The 20,341-nt window shown below is 35.7% G+C and overlaps 1 protein-coding gene across 7 annotated transcripts in view; it reads right to left on the reverse strand.

Moving 5' to 3' along the window:
- The window catches only part of PKHD1 (PKHD1 ciliary IPT domain containing fibrocystin/polyductin), a 456,842-nt gene that overhangs the window by 138,524 nt on the left and 297,977 nt on the right, over positions 1–20,341 (reverse strand). For all 7 annotated transcript variants that reach the window (XM_057555319.1, XM_057555317.1, XM_057555318.1 and 4 more), the window contains 2 exons: positions 13,109–13,222; positions 10,522–10,609 (listed from right to left, as the gene is read on the reverse strand). In XM_057555319.1, the coding sequence (XP_057411302.1) occupies positions 10,522–10,609; positions 13,109–13,222 (202 nt within the window). The remainder of the gene's footprint in view (positions 1–10,521; positions 10,610–13,108; positions 13,223–20,341) is intronic.

Genomic DNA, 20,341 nt, shown 5'->3' on the forward strand with positions numbered 1-20,341 from the left:
GAAGAACAGGAAATACATACCTGAAGCAGTTCAGTATCAATCACTAAGAAGCACATTTTTATTAAAATTATAAATCAGAAAATCACATGGAATAGTGATTCAGACAGTGGGAAAATCATTGTGTGCTGGAGGGGAGATCAAATGTCTTGTAGGAGATGTGATGGAATATTTCAGGATCAGTAGGAAGTGTAAAGGTAGAGAGGAGAGGCAAGGGTACTTTTGACCCCCTAATTGCATATATCAAATATTTAGGAAGCCAGTACAGAAGCTGTTATAGAGAACCACGTGGAAGTGCCAAAGTGAGAATGTAGCAGAAAGGAGACAAACAAGAAATATTCCTAACAAAGTGTATCCGTAGAGCAGCCACTGTGGAAAATAGTATGGAGGTTCCTTAAAAACAAAAAACAGAGTTACCATATGATCCAGCAATCCCACTCCCAGGCATATATCCGGAAAAGACAAAAGTTCTAATTTGAAAAGATACATGCACCCCAATGTTCATGGCAGCACTGTTTACAATAGCCAAGACATGGAAACAACCCAAGTGTTCACTGACAGATGAATGGATAAAGAAGGTGTGGTATATATACACAATGGACTATTACTCAGCCCTAAAAAAAATAATGAAATAATGCCATTTGCAGCAACATGGATGGATCTAGAGATTATCATACTAAGTGAAGTTAGAGAAAGAAAAATATTATATGATATCACTTATATGTGAAATCTAAAAAATAATACAAGTGAACTTATTTACAAAAGAGAAACAGATGTAGAAAACAACCTTATGGTTACCAAAGGGGAAGGGGGGGTGGGATAAATTGGCAACATGGGATTAACAGATGCATACTACCATCTATAAAATAAACAACAAGGATTTACTGTATAGCACAGGGAACTACATTCAATATCTTGTAATAAACTATAATGAAAAAGAACAGGAAAAAAACCAAAGTATATCTGTAGAATACCATCATTGATTGGATATGGGAGATAATAAAATAGATATCATCAATGATAACCTTAGAATTAAAAGCCTAGGTCCTGGAAAAAGTTGAGATGAGAAATTATTTGTTATTCAGGTCAGAGTTATTTTCTTATAAGTAACAGAATAAGTTAATAAACCACTTAAGAAACAGAAAAATATCAGGACAAAGAGGCCGGTCAATGCTTTACACACTTTCTTTAAAAAGTAAATGAGATAAGAAATAAGAAAAAAATGAGAGCCTTTGAGAAAGGTTCCCCATAAGCCTACTCTTTTCCCTGTTGTCCTCACTCACTAAATTATACCACTCTTCACCCAGTTGCTCAAGTCAGTGACCTTTGAACTCTTCCCTTTTGCCCAGCGCACCAGCAAATCATGTTGGCTCTTCTTCAACATCTATTTAACCACTTCTTTCCTCTTCCATCATCCTACCCCAATCTAAGCTATCAGCATGTGTCACCTGAAATATTGCAATGTTATTGCAATGTTTTTTAAAATTTAATTAAATTAATTTATTTTTTATACAGCAGATTCTTATTAGTTATCTGTTTTATACATATTAGTGTATATATGTCAATCCCAATCTCCCAATTCATCCCACCACCACCTGCCCCCCTCGCTTTCCCCCCGTGGTGTCCATACGTTTGTTCTCTACATCTGTGTCTCTGTTTCTGCCTTGCAAACTGGTTCCATCTGTACCATTTTTCTAGATTCCACATATATGTATTAATCTACAATACTTGTTTTTCTCCTTCTGACTTACTTCACTCTGTATGACAGTCTCTAAAGTCCATCCACATCTCTACAAATGACCCAATTTCGTTCCTTTTAATGGCTGAGTAATATTCCACTGTATATATGTACCACATCTTCTTTATCCATTTGTCTGTCGATAGGCATTTAGGTTGCTTCCATGACCTGGCTATTGTAAATAGTGCTGCAGTGAACATTGGCAAAGCTACAGTAATCAAGACGATATGGTACTGGCACAAAAACAGAAATACAGATCAATGGAACAGGATAGAAAGCCCAGAGCTAAATCCACGGACCTATGGTCAACTAATCTATGACAAAGGAGGCAAGGATATACAACGGAGAAAAGACAGTCTCTTCAATAAGTGGTACTGGGAAAACTGGACAGCTACATGTAGAAGAATGAAATTAGAACACTCCCTAACACCGTACACAAAAATAAACTCAAAATGGATTAAAGACCTAAATGTAAGACCGGACACTATAAAACTCTTAGAGGAAAACATAGGAAGAACACTCTGACATAAATCACAGCAAGATCTTTTTTGACCCACCTCCTAGAGCAATGGAAAAAAAAAAAAATAAACAAATGGGACCTAATGAAACTTAAAAGCTTTTGCACAGCAAAGGAAACCATAAACAAGACGAAAAGACAACCCTCAGATTGTGAGAAAATATTTGCAAATGAATCAATGGACAAAGGATTAATCTCTAAAATATATAAACAGCTCATGCAGCTCAATATTAAAAAAACAAACAATCCAATCCAAAAATGGGCAGAAGACCTAAATAGACATTTCTCCAAAGAAGACATACAGATGGCCAAGAGGCACATGAAAAGCTGCTCAACATCACTAATCATTAGAGAAATGCAAATCAAAAATACAATGCGGTATCACCTCACACCAGTTAGAATGGGCATCATCAGAAAATCTACAAACAGTAACTGCTGGAGAGGGTGTGGAGAAAAGGGAACCCTCTTGCACTGTTGGTGGGAATGTAAATTGATACAGCCACTATGGAGAACAGTATGGAGGTTCCTCAAAAAACTAAAAATAGAACTACCATGTGACCCAGCAATCCCACTATTGGGCATATACCTAGAGAAAACCATAATTCAAAAAGACAAATATTGCAATGTTTTAACAGTTAATCTCTCTGCTTCCACCTTTGTCCTCCTAACAGTCAATTGTCCACACAGCGTAAATCAGATTCAAACATAAATTGGACCATATCCTGTTTAAAATCTTCCCAGACCAGGATAAAATCTGAAAACTTTATCATAGGATTGAAAAAGTAACCATTTAACTTCAAAGAGCACATGGTCTCCCTAAAAAGACTCACAGTAAAACATACTTAATGGATAAAAAATGAATTTCTTTTCATCTACGTATAACCTCCTTTGACTTATCTGTAATCCAAAAATCCAACATTTTTATTCATCAGTCTCCCCAAAAGTCAACTGAAGCAAGCAACAGCAAAGAGTAATTTAATTTAGAGAGAAATTGATATAATAATATATAACAAAAGAAACTAATTTTTTTTTCAAATATCTGGCTAAGCTTACTTTGGTTGGTAGTGTAAGAAATGAGCCTAAATTTATAAAGTTAAAGTTGATAAAGTCTAAGTTTATAGAATGAAAATTTTCCTCTGAAGATTTCACTGTAACATCCTTCATAAAATAAATACATTATATACAAATAAATTCAGATCAACAATTCTGGTAGAAAGAATTCTTGGTGAAAGTTCGTAAAGGGGTCCAAGTAAAATCTGTCCCCATAACAGTATATTAGAAAGACTTACTAAACTGGCTTTTGATGGAAGAAAGATTGTAGATCAATGTTTAAAGAAACAGTTTGAATAAGGTCTGTAGTTCGGTTAATACTGTATTAATATCAACTTGCTGGATTTGATAAAGTCTATGGTTATGTAAGATACCACCAGGTAATGCCAAGTCAAGGGTACATGGGAACTCTGTACTATTTTTGCAACTTCTTGTGAGTCTTATGTTACAAATTTTTAAAAGGTTAAAAAAAGAAATTATCCATAAAATGAATACACTGTGATAATTATGTATCATTCATATAAACTCATTAAAGTACTCCTCATCAGGACTGATACTAAATAATTTTGGTTTTAATATGATTTTGTTTTTAATATTTGCAGTATGTAGAACACAAACAGTGGAATCAGACCCACTGTGGTAAAAATTCAGCCTCAGGAATTCTAGCTTTATGACCTTGGAAATTTTACTTACCTTCACCAGCCTCAGTTTTTATATCTGTAAAATGAAGATAATAATACCTAACTTATAGCACTGAGAGATTTAAGTGAGATAAGGTATATAAAATGCTTGGTAGATGCCTGACACAGAGTGAGCCCACATGATAAGAACTCAGTAAGTGGCAGCTAGTTAATTACTATCGATAGTTTTAATTAATAAAATTGAGTTTCTTTCAAAATAGCCTGTAGCTCAGATTCTGAATGAGGTTTTTAACACATTCTTATAAGAAAAATCCATTCATATGGCTCCTGCCAAATTCCAACTTGCTAACCTGATAATAATGAAAGATTCTTATTGATCCCTGTTGGAAATGCCTCCCTCACAAATCCTTTTGGGGATCAGAAAAGCACTTCAAACTCAACATGACCAAATCTGAACTCATAATCTTTTCCCACAAATTTAGTCCTCCTCTAGTGAATGGTGTCACCATCCAGCTACGTAAACCAGAACCAAGAAAGCACCTCACACCCGATTCATCCAAGAGATTCTATCTCTTGTCTATATATCTGCCCACTTCTCTCCATTGCCACTTCAGCTCCTGACCACAAGTTACACTATCTCTTGCTTGCACCTCCTAAGTGATATCCCTAGATCCATTTTTGACTCCTCCTATAGTCTGCATTATAGCTAGAAAGATTTTTTTTTTAAACTTCCATCACATTTTTTTTTAAATTTTTACTTATTTATTTATTTATTTATGGCTGTGTTGGGTCTTCGTTTCTGTGCGAGGGCTTTCTCTAGTTGCGGCAAGTGGGGGCCACTCTTCATCGCGGTGCGTGGGCCTCTCACTATCGCGGCCTCTCTTGTTGCGGAGCACAGGCTCCAGACGCGCAGGCTCAGTAGTTGTGGCTCATGGGCCTAAATGCTCCGCGGCATGTGGGATCTTCCCAGACCAGGGCTCGAACCCGTGTCCCCTGCATTGGCAGGCAGATTCTCAACCACTGCGCCACCAGGGAAGCCCCAGATTATTTTTTAAGATATAAAAATGTGATTATCGGTTCTACCTCCCACCCATATTACCCCGTTAGAAACCTAAAACAGCTGCACAATGTTCAGGAGGCCAAACACTAAAATTCTTGACATCATCAATGAATATGGCCCTGACCCATAACTACCCCTTGGAACCCTATCATCATGGCTTGGTCTGTTCTCTCTTTGTCAGCCATCCTGGCATTCTTTCAAGTCCCTTGTGTTCTCCATTCTTTCTCCCAGCACAGAATCACCTCTTGGGTCTCTGTTTCTCAATCACCTGTGCTGGGTCCTCCTCTATCAACTTCTAAAAAATTAGACTGGCCCCAATCTCATTTCCAGGCTCCAGTTTTCTCCTCTACCTATTGATAGTCTTCTTATCAGTAACATCATCCACTTCCAGGATGACTCCCTGCCATTGTCTCCCTGAGCCCTAAGTTATGTGTTAAATTACCTTCTTCACATCTCTACTTGGTGTCTCCAACTCAGCACATCCCTACTATCATCCACCCTGACAAGCCTGTTCCTCTCCCAGTCTCCCCATCTCAGTGCGTGCTTCCACCACTCACCAGGTTGGTCAATCAAAAACCTGAAGGACTCCCCTCACCTCAACATTCAATTCATGAGCAAGTCCAGACAGCATCATTTCTTCTCTTGATCTCCACTGCCTCTAGTCCTAGCCATTATGATTTTTGACCTTGCCTGACCTCCTGATACCCCAGCTTCTGCTCTTGTGTCCATGATCCATCATCTACATAGCAGCCAGAGTGATTTTCAAAACCTAAATCAGACCCCGCCAATTCCCCTGCGTAAAACCTTTCAGTGATTTTCCCTTTGACCTTTCACACCTAAACAAGGTACCATGTGACTTAGCATCTGTCGTGTCATGCAACTCTACCTACTGCTCACTCTGGTCCAGCTAGAGTGACTACCTTGCTGTTCCCCGAGCCCCAAAGGCCACCGCAGAGACACAGCTGGATGTCCGTCCTTCACTGAGAACTGTTGTCCATTCTCACCAAACAGGAGGATCCCTCTTACCATTCATATCTCAGCTTAAATTTCCCTTCTCCAGAAAGATCTTCCTTGTCCATTCAATATAAAAGGGTACACCTCATACCCACCCCCCAGCTATCTTGGATCATACCACCCTATATATTTCTTTTTCAAAAAAAATTTTTAAAATTTTTTAACATCTTTATTAGAGTATAATTGCTTTACAATGGTGTGTTAGTTTCTGCTTTATAACAAAGTGAATCAGTTATACATACACATATGTCCCCATATCTCTTCCCTCTTGTGTCTCCCTCCCACCCTCCCTATCCCACCCCTCTAGGTGGTCACAAAGCACTGAGCTGCTCTCCCTGTGCTATGTGGCTGCTTCCCACTAGCTATCTACGTTACGTTTGGTAGTGTATATATGTCCATGCCACTCTCTCACTTTGTCACAGCTTACTCTTCCCCCTCCCCATATACTCAAGTCCATTCTCTAGTAGGTCTGTGTCTTTATTCCCGTCTTGCCCCTAGGTTCTTCATGACCTTTTTTTTTTTTTAGATTCCATATATATGTGTTAGCATACGGTATTTGTTTTTCTCTTTCTGACTTACTTCATTCTGTATGACAGACTCTAGGTCCATCCACCTCACTACAAGTAACTCAATTTCATTTCTTTTTATGGCTGAGTAATATTCCATTGTATATATGTGCCACATCTTCTTTATCCATTCATCTGTTGTTGGACACTTAGGCTGCTTCCATGTCCTGGCTATTGTAAATAGAGCTGCAATGAACATTTTGGTACATGACTCTTTTTGAATTATGGTTTTCTCAGGGTATATGCCTAGTAGTGGGATTGCTGGGTCATATGGTAGTTCTATTTTTAGAAGAAAAAGTATCCTTATAGTCTTAATTTACTGTTTATTCCAAGAATGCAAGCTGAATTTTACTAAATGCATTTCTGTTTTGTATCAAACTGAACACATTCTTAGTCTTTATATTTTTTGTTTAGGTAAATTATATTAATTAATTATTTCATTTTGAACCATCCTTCTTTACTTGAATAAATCACACTCTTTTTTTAAAAAATAAATTACTGGATTTCATTTGTTGCTGTTTTATTTAGGATATGACTTGGATGTTGCCTCAGTTTTCTTTTTTTGAGTTACCTTTAGCAGCTGTTTTATAAATTACTTTCTGCTTGTTTGCTAAAACAAATTGGAAAGCTTCACATATTTTCCTATGCTATGGAATAGATTGTAAAACACAATAAATGTCTGATGATTAAATGAATGGCTTCTCTTGTTGTGAAGCACGGGTTCTAGGCATGTGGGCTTCAGTACTTGTGGCACGTGGGCCCAGTAGTTGTGGCTCACGGGCTCTAGAGCACAGGCTCAGTAGTTGTGGTGCACAGGCTTAGTTGCTCCGTGGCATGTGGGATCTTTCTGGACCATGTCCCCTGCATTGGCAGGTGGATTCTTAACCACTGCACCACCAGGGAAGTCCCAATCATTTATATTTCTGTATATAATTTTTTAATTTCAGAATGACACTATATAGATATACACATTTTTAGATTGCAATTTTAATCTCTTTGATAGCTATTATAGTTGAATCCCCATTTCTGAATTACATTTTGTTTTCTTTGTATGGTTAGTTATTAGAGATTAAACCAGTACCTCTAAAAAAAAAAATCAAGTCTATTAATTTCCTACTTTGTAATTCATCAATTTCTGCCTTTATCAGGTACGGATTGATTTCACTAGATTTGTTGGTTATTTTGTTTCTGATTTCTTACATTGACAACTTAGTTTATTTTGTACTATCTTACTCAACAATGAAAGCATTTAATGTGATGACACGTATGGCCGTCTCTCATGCAATACACTCTTTACTGTTATTTCCCAAGTAGTCTATTGATAAAGGTTTGATCTCCTCTTAGATACAAAAGTTATGTAGGAGAAGGTTTATCTTTTTTTTCTTCCATCTTGCAAGAGATTAAGGTTGTTGGCTAAAATTTTGTTTTAATCTCCATGTTTATTTTATTGTGATTATATTGTATCAATATATAATTTCTGTTTATTAAAATTTATTAAGGTTTTTAATTATATATATTGGAGTAAAGATATATTATACTTATAAACAAATTAAATTGCCTTTATTATATTCGTTATATTTCTTAATATTTTCTTTATAATTTTAATCTAAAGGTTAAAAACTGAAAGAGGTAAGTAAATTTCATTACTTTCATTACTATTTTTGTTTCTGTTAATTTCCTCTCATATTTTTTACAGATTTACTTTATATATTTCTATATTATGTTATCTGGTATAAAACTTTCCTTACTACTGGGGTCTCACCGAAGATTGAAGTCTTTATTAATATAAAATGTATTTATTTTGATTTTTTACCTATCGTGTGAATAATTTTGAAGTTCTTGCTTCCATTTTATTTTTATTTTAAGGATTCATTTTGTCCAATATTTAACTAAACATTTTTCTGAACTGGTTTGTTTTCCTCTGATAAAAAAAGTTATGATTACATTTTTTTTCATTATTAATTTTTTTTTCTATATAGGGTCATTTTTAACAAGCATATTTTCTTTTTATAATTGGCAGATTTATTCTTACTTTCTTACTTTTATTGTCATTTTGTACCTTTTTTGTTGTTTTAGTTCTCTTAACTATTTCATGGTCTTCTCTGTATTTCACCCTTTATTTTGTAGTTTCTTTCATTCTTTTTTCTCTCTGGTGATTTGGAAGGTATATGTCCTATTTTAAATTCTGTTAGAATTAACTCATATTTACATATTTACTTCCTATGGCTCTCTTATGCTCCATCACCAGTTTCCTGTGGCTACAGTCCCCAATTTCAAACCTAGATTTTTATTTGAGAATTATAACCTGTGATGGTTAGTTTATGTGTCAACTTGGCTAGGCTATAGTAGCCAGGTATTCAATCAAACAGGAAGCTTAGTGTTGCTGTGAAGGTATTTTGCAAATGTGGTTAACATCTACAATCAGGTGACTTTAAGTGAAGGAGATGGCCCTCGATAATGTGGGTGGGTCTCACCAATCAGTTGGAAGACCTTAAAAGCAAAATTGAAGTTTCCCTGAAAAAGAAGAAATTCTACTTCAAGATTACAGTATCAGATCCTGCTCAAGTCTTTGCACCCTGCCAGCCTGCCCTACAAAATTTTGAACTTATAGCTCTCCTAAGCATATGAGCTAATTCCTTGAAACATATCTCTTTATATATAATATATACTGTATATAATATATATACACACATACATATACATATACATATAACCTACTATTATATATATTTTATAGAAACAGAACCCTGACTAATACATTAACTTTCAGATTTTATGTAGTTTCTTTTATAAGAGCAATTAGAATTTGTCTTATTTTAAGAACCATAGTTACAGTATTATATTTAACTTATTCCAATGCTTGCCTTTGATATCTATACTTTATCTACCTTTATACAATTCCTGAATTTTATTTGTATTCTTAAATTTTAGACTCAGTTTAACCTCTTTATTATAACACATTTTTGAATTTTTTTCAGTTCTTGCAAAGCAAAAGAAATCTTTTGTTTGCATTCACATGTGAACAGCATTTTAGCAGGGTCTACGTTCACAAGCCAAGCCTTTGCTTATAATCTTTTTTCCCCTAAACATTTATAGATTTTGCACCACTATCTTCCTACATTTGATGTTGTAGAAAATTCTAATGTTATCAAGCTTTATGTCCCTTTTTGTTTTTCTTTTACTTTTTCACTTTTTTTCTTGTACTGTGAGGATACGTATCTATCATTATTCTCGATGTTATTCAAATTAAATAGAAATAATCCCAGGTTTGTTATCTGTATTTTAGTTAAGTTTTAATTATTCTTTGTGTTGTCATTATTCTGGACTCATTAAAAAGAGCAGTTATCAAAATGTGCTTTGTATTTTCTGTTCTCTATTTCTAATATCTTCTCTTTTATTATTTTTATCTCTTGATTTTGTCTTCTTCATTCATGTAGACTCCATCAATTTCTTCATGTTGCCTGCTCACTTTGACGCAGTGGTGATTTCATTCTTTACTGCCTCCAATGCATTATTAAATTCTATTACTGCAATTTAAATTCCGTAAGATTCTTTATATGCTTCATCTCACTCTTATTTCATTTCTATCTATCTCTTCACCAGCTATCATTTCAATTCAGACATTGTGGTTCCTCCTTATATTTCATCTATTATCTCATAGAATTCATATTTTTAAAGATTTATTGGCAGCAGAAAACATGTAGGATCTAAAATTTACTCCTTAAATAAATTATATCCCCCCTGCCTTTAGCTTGTTTTGTTCTTCTTCCATTATGTTACAGAGAATATTTTAAATTCCTTCTAGCCTTTTATTTTTCTATTTATTCATCCTTGAATTATGATCCTTAATCTAAAATTTAATTTCATATTGTAACAAAACCTCCAGCAGAAGCAAACCAAACCAAAAACTACATCCTTAAGTTACTCTCATTCCTTACCTTTCATTGCCTGAGGCAATGTCAGCCCCAAGATGTGTCCAGGATTTCTTAGGATAAGCACTATGAAGCTGAACTTTCCCAAACACCCCTGAAAATAAAAGGAGCAACAGTTGGATAGGAAAATCCTTCCAAGAAATTAAGGCCACATAAGCAAAACTCATTAGAGAGCTTATTGTGCAAGATACATGATATAGAAACTATATATGAAGATGTCCACCTTATCAGAAAAAGAACACTTAACATCTCACTTGGCTATGAAACATTTTTATTCTCTCAAAAGCTATAGCGAAATGAATGCTACACCACATCTAGTAATCCAAGAGCTGGGAAATAGACCACTCTAATGGTCTATTCCCAGCTAACTAGTTAGATTTCTACCAGTAAGTGACTCCAAACCATTTGCAATTCTGTTGGAAGTTAACCGGTTTTGATATTTTGTGTTATACAGTAGACTTTCCAAAGGCAAGGTAATTTTGTTTCCTGAGGAAAGAGATTTGCTGCTATTAGCTTTGTTTTCCATAGCTGGACCTCAGATATTTTTGTATTATAGATATCAAAGGATAAATCTCTAGCTCCTTTGTTCAAAATATAATTTATTTCAGACTCATAAATTAAAGTCTTACCAGGGACATGCGTGATGCAGTCCAGTTTTATTCCTTCAGGTCTTTCCTCTTACACATTTTATTGCCATTTAAAATCACATGAAGCAAAATTCCTCATATTCTAGTGGTCTAAACATGTTTTGAGCATGAACCCAAGCAGTAACAAAATTATGATCATGCACACCTAACACATGTCTATTTGTTTGTAGATAAATAACCATGTATACAAATGAATATATTCATACATGTTTGAATAAAAGTTCTAATATTTTCTTCCTGCACCCAAATGGATTGATTGTCTTCATACCCCTGGATTAGTGCATCCCCATTTTATTGCAAATCACTAATCTTGAAATCTAAAGATTTCACAAATTTTAGCAGAAAATGTATAAGGGAAGTAAAAACCAGTAAGGTACAAATAATATGCCTTGGGTTTTCATCCAATGTGAACTAAAAAAGCTCAGTTAATTAGAACCTAACCAAGTGTTTAAGTCAACATCCATAATTTTACCATACTCTAATTCAGCAAAAATTCAGGAGATAATAAAACTAAAATAAGGATTAGTGGAAATGGAAAAAATACTCCCACTTTTAGGACATGACCTGGAATCAATCTTTCATAATAATAATATCATCATCATCATCATCAAAAAATTAATCTCTATTAGCTAACTAAGCTAGACAGGAGAGTAACATGGAATAATTTAGAGAAATTTCCAACTACAAAGATTTTAACAAAAACCAGTTTATTTCCTTTAATTTACCAGAAAGCAGATTTCTTGATCATTCCCAATCACCAAAGGTTAACTGTAAAATGACACCACTTCTTAGTTGTTTCAAGGAGATTATAATACTTGAAGAGATTAAAATATGTTATTTACTTATGATATCACCAAATTTTAAGCATGCAGTGACAAACATTTAATTCCTTTTTCAATTTAGTATCAGAGAAATTTTTAGAAACACTTGTTTGGCAATACAGCTGGCATTGGGGATCAAGAAAGGCACCCTCATATGCTCCTAACACAAAGTCTAGTTCAACATGGCGCTCCCTGGAACAGAGTGGACACCACAGGCAAAAAGAGTCCATGCTCCTGCTGTGATCCATCTAGTTTGTCAACTTGAAAAAAGTAAAATATTCCTTAACCTCATATTCTTAAAAAGATAAAATAAATAGCATATATCAAAAATCATTTGAAAACAATAAAGCACTATCAAAGTATTACATGGCAATGGCTATACTTTATGAAACTAGGTTACCAAACTTCAAACTATCCTAACATGATTGTTTTTACTGAGTCACTGAAATCTTATAAAATTAGGATTACCATACAAAGAAAATTTTTAAATGCTAGAAATCTATAAAAAGCCTCTTATACCTTTCTCTTAAAAGTAAGTTATTGCGTGGCCCTTACGTCATAGTTATGCAAGTCCAGTCCTAGCTTCTGTGCTCTTCTGTGCTTTAAAACAGGATTTGAATTGGGAGATTGGGATTAACATGTATACACTGATGTGTATAAAATGGATGACTAATAAGAAATAAATAAATAAATAAATAAACATTAAAATAAAATAAAATAAAATAAAACAGGATTTGGTATTGTGGCAGTATCAAAAGAAGAAACTGCCAACAGTAAATGTTTCTTTGTAATCTATAGATCAGTTTAAAAAATATATCAATAACCACATAGTATTTAAGTTGATAACACAGACTCTTCATCCAGCCTTTGGTGTGTGACCAATCTGGATATGAATCTAAGTTCTGATAGTATAAAACTGTGTGGCTTTCTGCATATTGTTCATCATCTCTGAGTCTTAGTTTTGACATCTGTAAAATGTATACTCCTTACAGGAGAGCTGGTAAGTGAAATAATAAATTCTCCAGAAGGGTGCCTGGAATTTAGCAGGTGTTCCATGAATGGTACTGCCCTATTCAGAAATACACACACATTTCATTTTTAATAAAAACTGCATTATACTCTTACCAATTGTTCCTGGATCAATACGAATTCCGATGAAACGGTCACAAAAGACTCCCTCTGAAGCTCTAAGGAGAATCAGAAGCTTTTTTTCTTTTTCTAAGGGATTTTCTAAAGTACCTGTTTACAAGAAAAGTATATCATGTAAATTAATTTGAAATTTAAGGAGGGAGAGGGAAATTGTGATGTAATTTTGAGAATGCAAAGTAGATGCTATAAAGTAGATTAGATGGAGAAATCCAGTGTTCATAGATGAAAAAAGAAAACGTGGAAAAATGAGATGCAGTAAACTTCTCTGAGGGAGATTGGATTACTGTTCAGCAAATATTCACTCTTCTTAGGGCAGAGTATCCTTTCCTGACCTACTAATATTGAGCCTGGACACATGACTTGTTTTGCCCAATGAAATTCAGGTAGAAGTGACAGTAATGCCAATTCCGAGTTGATGCTTTAAGATGCTTGGCAAGTTTCACCAGATCACTTGCAATAATGTTCCCTGCCATGAAAGGAGAATTCCTTAAATAACCTCTAGGACCTGGATGAAGAGACGTACACAGCAGACCCGAATAGAACCCATGAGCTGGAGCCAAGTCAAACCAAGTCTGGCATCAATATTTGTTGTTGTGAGCCACTGAGACTTGGTGATTCTTTGTTACACAACATTATTACAGCAAAACCTGATTGATACACTGTCTACAGCTGGATCCCCACATTGCTCTACATGCATTTTAGCATTTAATCTTCACAACACATCTGAGAAGTAAATATGATTCTTATCTCAGTGTTAAATATTCATACAGAATGAGGCTAAGGGGTTAAGGGACTCGTCCAAATTTATCCAACTAGTAAGTAACAGTCTGAATTTGAACAATGGTCTGTTTATGCTGTGTTTTATTAAACAAGTAATAGGTTATTATCTAAGCCTAAATTCTTTTAGCAGTAAAAGGACACAACCTTCAAGCTGTGATACTCAAATAGCAGTTGGGAATTACTTTTGACCTTAATCTGTTGATGTAAACAGCAGACTTTGGTCACTTTCACAGTATGAGAATAATTTGGGGAAATTACTAAGATTGTGTTTCTGAGTATGGACCTAGCAAAGATTATTTTCTTCAGAAAATGTATCTTAGAGTACATAAAATATTACAAAGCATTAGATTTTTTAAGAAGCAACTAGCGAGAAGATTGTCTCCAAACTATATACTGGATCGGAGAAGTTGACAAAACACATCTGCTATCAAACATGCCTTTCCACTTAGAAATTCCTGAAAATATAACCCAAAATGAGGTTGCCAAATATGGTACAATGAAGTAAATGGAAACTTAAAATTGCCTGGTTGTGCTTTCGGCTAAGTGGTCTTTCAGGGGCATAAAATCATTTTCCCCAGTTGGCACCCCATATATACCTGGTTAGCCAAAGGCTCGGTGTGAGTTTCCAGCTTGCTACATACCTAGCTCTATAGTTCAGCCTGCACAGCCATTGGTCTACAGGGACTGTTGAAAGTAAGACTCAGAGGGGTAAGTAAATTTCCCTGGAGTCACACAGTAGGCCAAGGGGCATGCAAGGATTGGACCCCACAGTGTGTGCTTTCCCAATAAAACGCTAAGGTACACAGTGGCTACACGTAGGTAACGCCAATCCTCAGCTGAGTGACTAACATATCCTCTTAGCCAAAACAAAGATGTGTGACAGCAGAAAGAAGGGATGTGGGGAGGAGCAGCATGTTGAGAAAGTGGGTGTGGTATAGCTCTTGTCTGGCCAGTAAACCGTTTTCCAACTGTGATTTCATTTATTTCACGGAGGGTAGTTTAGATTCTTGGGGAGAAACGGTCTAGCACTAAACAGATACCAGAGATAAAAAAAGTAGGACAGTTTTTGCCCTAGAGAAATGTACGCAGAGTCCCACGAAAAGAGTTCAGTGTTCCTCTAAAACCAGAGATTAAATCAATTATGCAACCCAAAACGGCAGCACATGTGGAGCTTTCACAGAAAGTCTGGGCAAAATTAGTCAGCCTGCCGTGATCTTTTGGTATCTGAAATGACCAGAGTTTGTATTCTTTTTTGTGATGTGGGGGAAGGGAAAGATGGAGAATAGGGACGGAGCAGAAAGAGGGCAAGAGTGACCTAAGAGAAGGAAATAGATACTATTTTAACATGAAAATGTAGTGCTTCTCAAATGTGTGAAAGCTGGTAATGGAAAGCCTTAAAGTCCGAACTCCTCATTTTATTCTCAAATCTAGCACTCAAAGAAAGGTGAGGTGCTCTCACCAGCTTGGGCTTTGTCCCTAAATGAAAGGAGCCACCGCTAAGAGAAGGCTCAAGGGATCATGCAGTTCTTCTCTGATTTTCCTTTTTAAAGCTGCTTCAAGCTGCTCTAAACTGTAACAAAAGGCATTTTCAACCTGGATGAATGCAGATACTCATAATGGAGGGGAAATCCTTGTCGTGATGCTGCCGAGACATGCCAGGTGTTTTTGCATATATGATTTCATTTAATTTTCACAACCCTGTGAAGGATATTGTTGAGGCTCTCACAAAGAAACGGAGACAGAGAGAGGTTAAAGAACCTGTCAGAAATTACACAGCTAAAAAGTGGGGAAGCTGGGCTTAGACTTAAAAGCCCCATCCGAGGACACATGGACGTAGCAGAATAGGAAAGAAGTAAACGGAAGTTGTCACAACTTAGGATGATGGTGGGCAACGGAGGGGAAACAGAATACGTTCCAGATGCTAAAATCACCTGGGGAGATGGAAGGAAAATAAGTTCTGGTATATAAAAGATAACGGTTATAATGATTTGAGGAATATGGTACAAATGGATTCCATGAACTTCAAAGGTAAGAAAAAGGGAAAAGGACTTTATATGATTTTATTAACTGAACTTCTTTGATGGAATCAAATATAAACCTAGTTTACATTTAAGTCCACTCTTTTAGCACGACTCCCCACAGTTTGTGACTAAGCCAGCCCACACTGAATTATTTACCTCCACCCTCCTCTGTGCCCGTGAGATTCCCCAGGCTTTTATATGCCTACTTTCATCCTGTCTAACTCCTAATCATCCCTCAAAACTTGGCTCCACTATAATTTATTTCTAAAAGCCTCCTATGACCTAGAGCTAGATGCCCCCTTTTGTGCATAAAAATGTCCGCACCTCTTGCTGTAGTAAGTCTTCTTCGAGGAACTTGTCCTAAAGAAATAGTACAGAACACGGGCAAGGGTTAATGCTCAAAGTTCTCCACTGCAGTGCTACCTATTTACAATAGCGGACATTGGAAAACTCTTTGAAACAGCAAATGATTGGGAACAGCTTTGTGCATTTAGAACTCCTTCCTTCCCCGCCACCTGCGCCCCGGTTTCCTTGCCACGCTTGAGAGCTGAGCCACCTAAACCGAGTCCCCAAACAAGAGCAAACCCAGCTCAGAGGCCACCTCCTCTGGGAGCCTTCCTTGTCAACTATGTCTGTGTTAAGTAGCCCTCTGTGGGCTACCACACAGGCCATGCTTGACCTCAGTGCTTCAAAACTGTACTGTAAGTGTCTTTTATCAGACTGCCTCCTCTTTACAGTACACTCCCTGAGAGAAGGAGCTGTGTCTTTCCAGCAAAGTTCACATCTATTTTGTCCCCAAAATGGTGAACTAGGTAATTTTAACCAATCCTCTTGCAGAAAACAATTAGAAATAAAGAGGGATACTCCACAGTAAAAAAGACACCGATGTTATAAGAACAGTAAGTATGTATGTGCCTAGCATCATAGCTTCAGAATAAAGCAAAAATGAGCAGATATACCAAAAGTAACAGTGGCAAATTAAATAAACAAGAAAATAGTAAGGATGCAACAGTTTTGACTAATACAATTAGCAAATAACATAATATGTGTAGATGCAAAACTAGACTCACAAAGAATACATATTCTTTTCAAGCTTGCATAAAACATTCACAAATATTGGTCATATGATGACCCTAAAGCAAATTTAGCAAACTTAAAAGAATTAAAACCATATCACATATATTCGCCTACCATAGTTCAATCAAAATGTACAATTCATCTTGGGAAAGGTCTATAAACTGAATTGTATTAAATAAAGGTTTTCCAATTATCTAGAGATACCATTAAGAGAGTGAAAAAGCAAGCCACAGAGTGGGCAAAGGTATTTGTAACACATATAACCAACAAAAGGTACATTCCAAAGTATATAAATGACTTCAACAAATCAATATAAAAAAGATAATTCATCATTTTAAAAGCGCAGGGCAGGAATAAAGATGTAGACATAGAGAGTAGACTTGAGGACACAGGATGGGAGGGGGAAGCTGGGGCGAAGTGAGAGTAGAAACGACATATGTACACTACCGAATGTAAAATAGTTAGCTAGTGGGAAGCAGCAGCATAGCACAGGGAGATGAGCTCGGTGCTTTGCGATGACCTAGAGGGGTAGGATATGGAGGATGGGAGGGAGGCTCAAGAGGGAGGGGATATGGGGACATATGCATGCATACGGCTGATTCACTTTGGTGTACAACAGAAACTAACACAGTATTGTGAAGCAATTATACTCCAATAAAGATCTATTTTTTAAAAAAAAGGGGGGGCAAGAGAACAACTACTTCACAAAACAAGACACCAAATAGACAATAAAAATTTTGAAAGTGCTCAAATCACATTAAAAATTAGAGATATGCAAATTAAAACAATCATGAGATCCCACTACATACCCACTAGAATGGATTCTTATTTAGTTGAACTTGTAGTTTTTACTTTACAAACTTTTCTGAACGTGTGTGTCATATTTCATAATAAACTATTATGTTTCAAGGACACTCATCAATACGTACTTGTTCATCAATAGAATGGAAACTGATCAAAATTATATTTGTTTTTCTGCTTCTCTAACGCATTAAATTCTTTTACAGCTTTAATGAGGTATAACTGATGTATTAAAAAACTGCATATATTTAATAAATATTGACCAAAATTTTAGACTCATCTCCCTAATAAACTTTTTGTCGGGTCCTGTTCACTGAATCCAAAACAACAAATTCTGTTTCTAAATAATCTGTATTTCCCTCCAAGTTAACCTTGAAATTCCATAAATATCATGATTGCCCATAAAAGATAGGTTAAGAAATTACCCCCAATATCAATTTTACACATTTTCTCCTGCCCTCAGAACTAAGTTTTACGTTGATGACTTTGGAAGCTGAGCTTCCAGTTGAAGCATGACTATTTTTCTCATGTCTTGCTGTAGCTATTTTCTTCAGAGTAGAGCCTCCAGAACATTCTGGACAAATAGTGATAATTCAATTAAATTGTGAAGCCTGTTTTATTCTGAATTAGCTTTTAATTCCCAGTGTATACCTGACCCACTTAGCCTTAAAACACCCTCCTCAACAAAATCAATCCCATGTGAAAAAAAAAAAAAAAAATGGAGAGTGGAAGGGCTTTCAGCCCAATGAAATAAGACATGGTTATAAGAATAACCAGTAGACATTATCAAATGATAATCTCCAGCCCCTCAGAGAGTGATTTTATTCAGGCTGACAAATTTCTATCATTGATGAGGAGGGTTCTCAATCTGTTAACAATTGATAGAAATTAAAATAAAAGTTAATATATAACATATTCATTCACATATTTGCAACATGTATAAAAACCCTTATAATTTCATAAATAAGATTGAGCTAATTTACTTCTGTAAGCCTCAGTTTCTGCGACTTCATATAAAATAGGCACAGTAAAAGCAACCATTTTTAATTAGGCTTAAATGATTTAGTACATGTTAAAGATACATGGCAGGGTCTGCATATAATACATGCTTTTAAAAATGTTGGCTCTTAGTAGTAATAACAGTGTAAACAGTAGTAGTAGTAACAATAGGGAAATGAAACATTTTAAAATCAATGTTTAAATTTGGAAATTAAGAGAAAGAAGGCAAACTCTTCCTAGCAAGTAATGTCCTGTGCCTAAGGTACTAGAAACTAGACATTTCAAAGGTAAAAATATTAGGTGATCACCTACTTGAATGGCCAGACCAAGGAACTGCAGGAAACACAATCATGTGACCCATGATGCTCTGCTTTCTCTGATTCTCAGCTCTATCTCACAAACCATTCTCTCTCTTGCTAACAAAGCTTCAGTTACACTGGCCTTATTGTAGTTCCACAAATGTTCCAGCTTCCCAGCTCTGGGGCCTTCAACATGCTATTTCCATTTCCTGAAATGCTCTCTGGACATGACTTGCATCTCCAGCTACCACTGCATTCTTTCTTCATCTTCCCTGCCCTCTCCCCCGAATCTTTCGCTTTCTCACACAGGGTGAGCAGAAGGTCTTTAGTAAAATAATATACCCAAGTTGTACTATAGGAGGAGAGCAATATTTGCAGGAAAAAACTCTTGTTTTTAAAATGTGTCTGTGTGTTTATTTTGTAGGTGCTACACTCTAAAGACCCTAAAAGGCCTTAGTCAATTAAAATGAAGTTTTGAGAGGTCTCACAGTTGCCCTCCTAGAACTGTACTAGAGACAGGAATTTCCGTGGACTTGACCACAGAGAGCACTGACTGGATGGAGAGGATCCTGGGAATAGGGCAGAGGGAAAAAAAGGGAAGACGAGATGAGATGAGAGCAAAAAGGGACCCTGGCACCCACCTGATGCTGTCTCTGTATGGAGTTAATTTAATGGAAAAAATTTAAAAATGTTTCACACCAAAAAAAATATATAATAATAATAATGTGTTATTTGTCAGAGAACTAATATCCATCTGAAAACAAACAGATATTTCTATGCTTGATCTAACTTTAAAATAAGTATTATTTAACTGTTGGCTACCAATCTTCTTAGGAACACCCAGAAGTGGACTTTAGTGCTTCCTGAACCTGTAAAGAACAAAGGTTTTATGCTTTTGCCCTTAGAGTTAAGTAAGTATGATATTTAAAAATCACATCTCTTTGATTTCACCTTTTTATTAACTAGTAGTTTGATTAGAGAACGGTCAGTATAAACAGAAACTGATTTGTTGACTGATGATCTATATTAGCTAACTTATAAACCATCTATTTTACAGATATCTATGTATACTTATATTTACACATTAAATTTGTGGTTAATTTGTATTATTTTTTAATCATAAACTTGAAAGAATATATTTGTGTTTGGTTTGTTTCTTTCACTTAATATATTATTTTTAAACAAACATCACCACAAGATTCTCTCTGGCTACTCAATGAGTCTGACTACTG

Source organism: Balaenoptera acutorostrata, chromosome 10 (genome assembly GCF_949987535.1).
Source record: "Balaenoptera acutorostrata chromosome 10, mBalAcu1.1, whole genome shotgun sequence".
Lineage (NCBI taxonomy): Eukaryota > Metazoa > Chordata > Mammalia > Artiodactyla > Balaenopteridae > Balaenoptera > Balaenoptera acutorostrata.